Below are 10,694 nucleotides of genomic sequence, written 5' to 3' on the forward strand. Positions count from 1 at the left end.
TCTAAATGAAAAAAAATTATAATTCATCTTAAAATTTAATTGTTCATTTAAAATAACAATATAATGAATATTTTTAATAAAAAGTCACAAAAAAAAGATAAAATTTTTATTGAATCGCTTACCTGAAAGTAAGAACAGTTAATGGACGATATGATTTGTGGCTATTATTGTGAGTAAGTTTTGTACCCCAAAAGTCATTTTTAAAAATGTTGCTTAATGGTGTCTCTAATTTCAGATCATTATTATTAACTATTGCTTCAGAGTCATCAAATACAAAATTGCCATAAATACTGTTTATAAAACAGGCAAGTGCCAATGTAAAAATAATAACAGGAGCCCAGGGCAATAAATAATCTGGTACTGGAAAAACAGAATCCCATAATATCTTTTTATCGAGTATCTTAATATTTCCAAGAATTGATTTCTGAAACTGATGTCCATTTTTCACATTTGACAAAGTTGTATTATTTTTATTGTGATCTGTATGAATCATTATCAAAATCTGTATTCAGATATTTTCCACTTAGCATAGTTCTGAAATAAAAAAAAAGAAATATATAGATATATGCAATCAACATCAAGCATTATTACATAACACAAAAAATGATGGTACTTATTTTAACATTAATCAATATCACACTTTCCTTACGAATTCTAAAGTGTAGAACCTGAAGCAGACCCACGAGCTAGACCGAAAACATTTGTTTCTAATAAAGTACTGCCGGAAGAAATGATATTGATTAATGAAAAACTACATAAACTTCATTCCTAAACTGGTATTCAACTACTACAAATTATTTAATAAATGTATTATTAAATAATTTAAAATATTCTGGATGACAAGCATTGGCCAGGAGTGGGATTCGAATCCACAACTCCCACTTACCATACAGATGCATTGCCAGTTATACTACCCAGACTTCCATCTGACCCTTCACTTCCAGACACATTTAATTTTAGATATAACCATCCACAGTTACTCACGGCACTAGTGCCTACCTCTACTACCAAATTAGAATTTAATTATTAACAGTAGCAGTAAAAAAGCCCATTTCATTACAGTGATCATTAGGCTTTTGAGATGTTTATATATATATATATATATATATATATATATATAAATTAGGTAGATTTGTTTTTGATATTATAGCTTTAGTGCATTATTACAGTGGGAGATCAAAAGATTCACAGAAAATACTAGTTATGATTGTCAGATATCATTCATTTTTTATACACAGAATCATACAGACATCTCTATTTCTCAAAATATTTTCCATGGAAATGAATGCGTTTCTTCATTCTCGAAAACGTCCAAAAAGCAGCCTTGCAAATCCACCTCAAAACTTCGAGTAACTCTGCCGTCATCACATTCACAAGTTCCTCTTTTGAATCAAACTTCCTTTCAAATTTCTCTTCATCTGTGGGAAAAGGAAGTCATCGCAAGGTGCCCGATCTGGAGAACAGAGGGATGTGGAAACTAGACCGCCTTGCAAGACTCCAAAAACAAATGGATCACATTGGCTCTATGTCCAGAAATATTATTGTGACGGACCACGACGTTGCATAGCTTGGATTCCGGACGTTCTTCTTTGAGCAACCGAAGCAGTTTCTGCAAGCAAACAGAAGAGTACCATTCTCCAGTTGCTGTAGCACCTCATTCCAAAACAACAGATGGAAGAATGTCGCAACAGCAAAAAAACTGCAGCCGGGACTTTTCCAACGCCGCTCTCTCGGAGAAACTTGAAGGGGACATCCTCATCTTCGGCCATCCACAGCCCACTCTGGTTTTTTTAGTTTTACGATCATAATAGTAAATTCGGGTTTTGTCACCCATCGGTACATCGGGGATCATTTCCGACGTTCTGCTATTAAATTTCTCCAGCATAAACTTGTAAAAGTTCATATGATCCTCTATATGGTTTGGCTGCAACTGCCGAGGTACTCAACACGCACACAGTTTACTCGTATGCAGACATTCATGCAATACGGTAACGACTAATCCATGTGAGACGTCAAGGTCGTACTCTAGCTCTCCAGTACTTATCCATCAATCTTCATCAAGCAGGAATTTGACAGAATCAATCTTCTCCAGAATTACCATAGCCCTCGGACACCCTTCACATTTATCATTATAAAAGTAGAAGCACCCAGATCGAAAGTAGCGACACCACTCGTACGCAGCAGAATGGAGCACACCAGCAAAGTGCCGGTCAGAGAGTTTTAAGACACCACACGGCCAAATCTGCCAAGCAAAACAGCAACTCTCGCGACGTTTGCTCAAGGAAGGCAAGACAGACCGGACCGAGGCACCGGTAGAACGATTGCACATCTCCACAACATGGAAACAGACGATCACGGGCAAAACACTATCATAGAGTAGCAATTTAAAAGGTATTTTCTGCAAATCTTTTGACCAATCCTTGTATTTGACCACTTTTTTAATTATTTTGTTCAGACAATTATTTAACCAGAACATATGACACGCACGTTCTATTTCTTTATTTTGGTCTGTTAATAATTGCACACGGCTTTATTTCATTTATATACACGCTAACTATATTTCTTAATGACGGCACCACGAAGCATATCAACTTACATTTAAATTTTATACAGATTTTAGCCTTTTACCGTTAACGGGACTTTATATTTTCGATTCGTTATTAACTTTTATATTATTATTATTCTTTTTTACGGTCAGTCTACGGAAAGAATCGACCGTCTCTTCGTCTTTTTAACACTTCCGCACGGCCAACTGTTTATTTCGAAAAAAACACCAAAAGAGTTTAACAATCAGATTTGAAATTCTAAACCAAACTGGAATAAAGCTCGTTTCTAAAATTTCTGGTCCGTATTTACGAATTTAATGTTAAGAATTCTCAATTTAGTCAGGTAATCAATTCATAATGGATGGAATTCATTCATTTCTAATAAATGACGTCAGTATTAAAACTTGGAAGATTTGGTATTCCTACTCTTGACCAAATTTCGTTTCGTCGGACACGATACCAAAATGAAAACGTCACAACCGGGTTTGATCCTATTCGTTTAGCCACGGTAATGTGTCAGGAAGGTTTCATTGGTGGGCCAGGACAGACGTTTACTAACACACTGGTAGGACTCGACCGACTCGGTTATAAAGACGTACGCGTGGCGCGTTGGTTTTCCAATAAATAAATTAGATATACGACGAGACGAACGGTTAAAAATGCTTGGTAAAACAAAGATAAAGGCAAAGAAACCTTTTCGTGTCCGAATGCCACAATAAGTTTTTCTGCGAAACGTCGACGGACGGTGACACTTCACCATGGTAACGCTACGACGCCACGCCTGCCTCCTGTAGTGAAATGGACGAAACAAAAAATCTTTTATTTTCCAAATAAAAATAATAGACGGCGGGAAAATTATTACATAAAAATGCAGATTTTAGAAATTCGCGCGTATTTTCAGACGTCGTTACGTAAGAGGAGGAGTGGCGGTAAAAGACGACAAAAGGGCCGATTCCCGACGCTCCATACAATATTTAAAGAAAGCTTTCCACCCCAACTGATGACGTAGTGCTTTTTTTTTTTTTTTTTTTTTTAACTCTTTCCGCCCTGTGGGCACCAAGAGGGCCTCTTTTAGTAGGCCCATTATGGGTTCGGCCAGGCCCACAATGGGGCGACCGGGTGGTGAGGGACGGGGCCCGACATATCCGAACGGACCACCCCCCGAAAAATTCCTGGGGATTATTCGACCCGTTCGGATTCGATCCCGGGTCCCCCAGAGCGGTAGGCTGCCACCTTTACCGCTCGGCCATCCGGCCGTCGATGACGTAGTGCTAGAAGGCGATTTTTTTTTTTTTTTTTTGTCTTTGTGTGTGTCTTCGGGAAGTTTCTGCAGTTTTTTCATTGTCGTTTTTTCGCTATTTTACTTACCGGGACATATTTACATTAGAGTTTATAATACTTTTAATTCATTATTATGGTTTGAAGTGCTGTATCCAGTGGTGATATTCAGCGGGTTCGCACAGGTTCGGCCGAACCCGTTGGTAAAATTTTCAGTTTTCCGAACCTTGTTAAACACACGGAACATTTCTCAGTGGTTTTGTTTCTTTTAAAAAATATATTAAAATATACGTATCATACTCTGTAACACTACTAAACTGACGGCCGGATGGCCGAGCGGTCAAGGTGGCGGCCTACCGCTCTGGGGGAACCGGGATCGAATCCAAACGGGTCGAATAATTCCCAGGAATTTTTCGGGGGTGGTCCGTTCGGATATGTCGGGCCCCGTCCCTCACCACTCGGTCGCCCCATTGTGGGCCTAGCCGAACCCATAATGGGCCTACTAAAAGAGGCCTTCTTAGTGCCCACAGGGCGGAAAGAGTTAAAAAAAAAACACTACTAAACTAGAGCCTTATACCCAGTGGTGATATTCGGCGGGTTCGCACAGGTTCGGCCGAACCCGTTGTTAAAATTTTCAGTTTTCCGAACCTTGTTAAACACACGGAACATTTCTCAGTGGTTTGTTTTTTTAAAAAAATATATAATAAAATATGCGTATTATACTCTGTAATACTACTAAACTAGAGCCTTATACCCCGTTCGTACCGAGCCATTTCAATCTAGATTGTGAGCAAGGTAAGTGACTATGTCTTGGTGCGATCTCTCTCGACCGTTTCAATGGAGGTTTAATCGCGATCGATTCAAGCGAGTTCTTGATCCAGTCATAAGAGAGATCCCAGAATGCCACGTGCGCGAGATAATACAAGATGGTTGTCGAACACGTGTCGGGCTATGGACAGCGAAAGAAAAAGTATAATGTATCTCGAGAGATGATGACACGTGTGTATTTCCAGAAGCGCCATTTCGCGGTAAAGATTACCCCTGCCTAAAAAAAAAAAAAAAGGTTGACAGCCCTAAAATATTATCGTTACCTGGCCTTCACCCATGGCTCGTTACGTTCCAAGTACGCCACTGATTGTTAGATATGCGGTTGCAATAAAAGGTATTGTATTTATATATATTCAAAACTTCCATTTCATTTATCGGTGATTGTCAGGGAAAAATTTTCTGCTAGCGAACCCCTTGTTAAATATTTCGAATATCACCACTGCTTATACCCCGTTGGCACCGAGCATTTCAGTCTAGATTGTGAGCAAGGTCGGGCACTATGCCTTGGTGCGATCTTTCTCGACCGTTTCGATCTCGACCGAAACGAAATTTAATCGCGATCGATTCAAGAGAGTTCTTGAAACTAGATCCAGTCATAAGAGAGATCCCACAATCTCACGCGCGCGAGATAATACAAGATGGCCGTGGAACACGTGTCGGGCTATGAACAGCGAAATAAAAAAGATATTGTATTTCGACAGATGATGACATCTGTCTATTATCAGCAGTGCCATTCGGGGTGAAAAATTTCTCTGCCTAAAAAAAAAGAAAGGTCGACAGCACTAATATACTATTGTTACCTGGTCTTCGCCCAGGGCCCCTTACGTTCCAAATACGCCACTGATTATTAGATATATCGCAAGAAAAGGTATTGTATTTATTTCTAGCCAAAACTTCCAGTTTGTTTGTCGGTGATTGTTAGGGAAAAATTTTCTGCTAGCGAACCCTTTGTTAAATATTTCGAATATCACCACTGCACGTGTTTATAGTTGCGTCGCTGCTTCAAAATCATGGAAGCTCAGAAAGAAAACAGTCAAAGCTAACCGAGAACCATGTTTAGCTTCAATTGGCTGGGGCCAGAATGAATGTACGAAATAGCATAGATATGGCACTGCTAGTAATGTGAACTGACACTATAGATGGCGAAAAATTTGTTATTTTTGTATTCCGTTTTTCTTTTCTTTCACGATTTTATGTGAGAAACACGGAATTCACACTGAACGGAAAATTTACATTACTGTTATCTGAGCTTTTAACCTTATTAAAAATCTCAAGATTTTCCTTTTTTCGGCTGTTATGTATATAAATAAAACAAGAGAAGGTTTTGGAATAGTTTCAAATTTGACCTTTCAAGTTTTTTGCAAATCTCTACGTTTTGAGACCTCTCGAATCCTAAAAAGTGAAAAAAACGGCAAAGATTTCTTACATACGTGTGTGGGTGTTGGTGTCTACACGTGTCGGCGGCTTCAATATCTCCGGATGGGGTAAAGGTTAAAAATCAAAATTTGGCACACCGTTTGTGTATAAAAAGCGTTAATAGAGAGGTTGCGGCCGACGTTTTCAGCCCAAAACATGAACTTCGGACGACGAGCCCTGCCATCTGGCAATTCTAGAAGGTTGATAATAGAGAGGTTGTGGCCGAAGTTCAAACGTTATACTTGTACGGGAAGCAGAAGTGCGCGTTTGACGTTTTAACTCCAAGTAAAACACATTACGCCACACGTTCACGTGCGCACTGACTCATGGGATATTTGTTTGATGAAACCGTGTTTCGTTCTATAATTTAGACTTAGTAAACACTAGTGTTGTGCGTTTTCCAAAGACACTTGGCAAGTTTTTTATCAGATATTTTTATTCATTCTAGTTGAACAAACGCCATCGTCAACCTTCGACACTTGCCAGATTGCGGCACTCGACGTCCGACGTTCACGTTTTCGCGATGAAAACGTCTGCTGCAACCTCTCTAATAGCGTTCGCTACGTCTAGCATAGTGAGTAGAATTTGGGCTCAAACTTCTTCATTTTTTTGTGTTTGGGGTTTAACTTATGACGTATTTTATTAAAATAATGATTATTTAAGCATTTACGAATAATATTGAAAAGAAACAGACGATTTTAATCCAGAAATTATTTAATTATTCAATTTTTTTGCAAGTGATGCGAAGTGCCTATAGAATTTACATATATATTTCTTCATAATAGCTTATCATAATTCTGTAGGAGTAGGTTTGTTCTTTCACAGCATCTTCTACTATTAACAGCGTAATACGTTTGTAAATTTTCTTAAAAAATAATTTCCCGAGCTGCTTTCGGATTTAGATAAGCCACTACTTCCCTCAACAGAAGTATGAGGCAGTCCCATCGTACGGTAGGAGACACGACGCTAATTAAAAATGATTATTTAGTGTTATTAAACATCCTATAAATATTTTAAAATAGTTTAATTTGCTTATTTACCTTCGCTGGTAACGTTCGTCCTTGTCAAACGTTTCCGCCATTTTTCAACAATATCCCATGAGTCAGTGCGCACGTGAACGTGTGGCGTAACGTGTTTTACTTGGAGTTCAAACGTCAAACGCGTACTTCTGCTTGCCGTACAAGTTTAACGTTTGAACTTCGGCCGCAACCTCTCTAATACTGTAAAATTTTGGTGGTTAAAGGTCGAGGGGGTGAGGTAATAGAGGTTAGTCACGTGCCCTACCTCCAGTGGAGTTGGACTGTACTTGAAGATTTGATGAAGATTTTACTTGTTATTAGCATTTACATTTTTTAAAACTTATCCCTACTCTTAAAATTAAGCTTTTCGCCATTTTATAGTAATTAAAAATATATAAAAAGTTTTTATAACAAAATCTCATAACAGATGCCGCCACACTCAATTTTATTTATTTCTCGTGATTTATTAGCGGTACATAAGAGTTTTGTTTTTTAATAAAACCTTATGACAGTTGAGGAAGTTGCGCAACGCGTTCTTTGATTTTTTTACATCTTTGGATTAAGTAAGTCCCGAAATATCAACATTTGTAAAATACCTGGAGGGTCAAATTTGACACGATCCCAATACTTTACAAGTAACACAGAGCATAGCACAGCTTTGCTCCATGCAGCATAAACATATCTCTCGTGAATTTAGAAATTGAGAGTTCTCTTTAAAATACAATAATAATTTAATATTTGATTTAGGGTTATTGCAAATAAATCCCTCAAATACGAAAAATTTTCCTCCTTCGCATTTACTAAAACTTAGCGAGGTTGAGGCCGAAGTTTTAAACGTGAAAACGTGTACGTCGGACGTTCAGCGCCGCTTTCCTGTAAGCCTAGAAGTTTGACAATGGCCTTCGGAATGTCGAGCATGATTCCACTGACTTTCCGAACCCCATTGTCAAACTTCGGGTATATGGTCGGGATTCTAACCATATACGTAACGTATATGGTTAGAATCCCGATATCCTCGGAACCTCGGATAATAGGGATTCTATTGAATCGATACATTGTAAACACAGATGTACTAGCCTATATTTATTAAACAATTAAACTTTAGCAACAAGTAAATGAGCAGTAAGCATTTCGACAACAAAAGCATTGAAGCAATGTTGTTCTCCTAAGCCGGTTTCAATTCTACAACCTTTTAAATTGACACATAACACCATTAAAATTTAACGCGGATCATACTATAAGAACAGATGAGGTTATTTGGGATCGCAGCCTAGTTTTATAACGTATCCGTGTATTTTAGAGACTCGTTGGATTAATTAAAGAAAGCATTCAAAATAAATAAATAAAAAAAAAAAGAGTTACATCACAGCAAAGTCAGAATGGGCTCAATGATCATATTTGTCTGTTTCGTGTTATCTAACTTTAGACGTTACATTGTAAATAAGTCAATTGACATAATAAAATGTTATTTATCTGTGATAATTGCCTGATACATGCGATTACCTTTATCAAAATATAAATGACGTAGTTAACTTGATTGCTTCACGGTAATCTATTTTATCTGTAACGCTCAGTCCTACATGGTTCAGTTTCAATTAAGGTTGTTACTGTATTTTGATCTGGCCTATCTATAAATAAACAAACATATCTAAAGATCGCGTTATTAAAATAAACTAACGTATGTGACATAAGCTAAATACGTACTCGATGTAAATGGTTATCATATACGTAATATACTGGTATATATATAATGATATTTATAGGAAACTTTATAAACAGATTATTTTTTCAATTAATTCGTTTTTCCCACTAGTTTTCTTACCACGAAGAGCTAATTCTTTCTTCTAACTTAATACGACCGTTTGCTGATACCCTGCCACTTTTCCTTTCGGAAACACCAGGAATTTTTCGGAGTGGTCCGTTCTGAATATGTTGGTCAACACTCGGCCCAGTCGAACCTGCGATGGGTGTGAAAAAAGATCCTCTTAGCGCGAGTAGTCCACCAATGGCCGAGTGGATACGCGCCTCACCGACGGGCTGGCCGCGTTGAATTTTTTGGGTTTTTTACGGTTCTAACATATAAATAGGAACCAGTTTCTCGTTGAAAGGACTCCCGGGAGACACTCACTCTCGGCAAATCGTCTTCGTGTTGCGTTGCCTTAACCCATCAATCCTATCCAATCCTTTAAAGTAGCTTACTCAATTGCTGATCGAGTATTGGTCAGCATCCCTCTTTTAGTCCTTTTTCTACAATAGTTTTTACGTTTTACACTTTACGTCCTGAGGTCCTAAAAAGTTTTTTAATACCCATCATAAGTTGGTCGGCCCACAATGGGGACGGTCAGGTGACGAAGGACAGGGCCCGGTATATTTGGGACTTAGCGCCATAACCTTTGAGAGCGCACGACGACCGGGCCTCACCCTCTTTTTTTTTTTAACAAATTAAAAACGTAAAATGTTTATTAATAAAAAGCAGTCTTAAAAATTTTATTTTTGTTAGTAAAAGTAACATTAATTTATAGGCGTAGGAACCACTACGGCCTCTAAATTTTCATTGGGCTCGGGGAAATTTCCTCGGATCCGATCTCTGGTCTCCAGAGCACTAGGTCGATTTTTTACCGGCTCTGTCATCTAGTTGTCCGCTTTGGATGTTTACAATTTCAGATTTTCAAATTTTTTATATAAACTTGGTCTCGATACGTTTATAGCCTATCGAACAGTTCGTTAATCACGCAACCGCCATATTTTAAAATACACACGTCATTATGAGTTATATATACGTCAAAGATTAGACTACCTTAAGTCTATTGATCCTCCCTGCATTTACAGTCATAAAAATTCATTTTTTTTTCTTTTATTCTCTGCCGTACGGTCGCACGTGTAGGATACGTTCCAAAGCCCCACTTAAAAATCAATGCTGAGCTGAACGTTCTTAAAGTTAGTGTATCGATGGTCCAAGCGGTTAAGTCGTTATCCTGCCACTTTGAAAGACCGGAGATCGGTGAGAAACTCCCCAAAATTTTTCATGGGCGGTATGTCTCAGATATATCCCTCATCAGCAGCCATTCCTCATTGTGGCTCTGACTAATGGGATTGGAATCGAAAAATCCCAGGAATATTTCGGGGTAGTTCGACCCAGTTCCTCACAATCTGGCCACATTATTGTGGGCCTGCCAAATCCACGATAGGCTCGATTAAAACTGCGAGCGTGATCCATAACGGACAAAACAGATATATCTCCCAGCATTTTCGTACCGGCAAATAGTCCTCCGTTGGAAGGACGACTATTTAATGGTATTTTTATATTATACCACTAAATAAAAAGCAAAATCCACGAACGAAAAAGAAATAGAAATGTCACCATACCATTTAGTAAAACTCTAAATGAAACGTAAAGATTTTAGACGTTAATTCAACGTTTTTCTCCGGAAAGTGGCCTTATCCTTTAATTAGGTAATTGAAGACGAAGTTAACAGAAGGAAGGGGATTTCGTAACGCATAATGTTCGTTTGCCACGTCTTTCGTACGAAATTAAATATGGACAGAGAACCTCTTCACCGAAAACGACTTTCGTTGGCATTCTCATGTTCGTATAAGAAACAAACAG

General features: G+C 38.2%; 1 protein-coding gene across 2 annotated transcripts in view; it reads right to left on the bottom strand.

Moving 5' to 3' along the window:
• Tmtc4 (Transmembrane O-mannosyltransferase targeting cadherins 4) overlaps nt 1–3,336 on the bottom strand; it is a 70,570-nt gene extending 67,234 nt beyond the window's left edge. For both annotated transcript variants that reach the window (XM_067287328.1, XM_067287329.1), the window contains exons 1-2: nt 3,240–3,336; nt 123–534 (exon numbers count right to left, since the gene is read on the bottom strand). In XM_067287328.1, the coding sequence (XP_067143429.1) occupies nt 123–493 (371 nt within the window). In that variant the 5' untranslated portion in view covers nt 494–534; nt 3,240–3,336. The remainder of the gene's footprint in view (nt 1–122; nt 535–3,239) is intronic.
• Between the last annotated feature and the right edge of the window lie 7,358 nt (nt 3,337–10,694).

This window comes from Centruroides vittatus, unplaced genomic scaffold (genome assembly GCF_030686945.1).
Source record: "Centruroides vittatus isolate TY-2023 unplaced genomic scaffold, ASM3068694v2 scaffold_450, whole genome shotgun sequence".
Classification (NCBI taxonomy): domain Eukaryota; kingdom Metazoa; phylum Arthropoda; class Arachnida; order Scorpiones; family Buthidae; genus Centruroides; species Centruroides vittatus.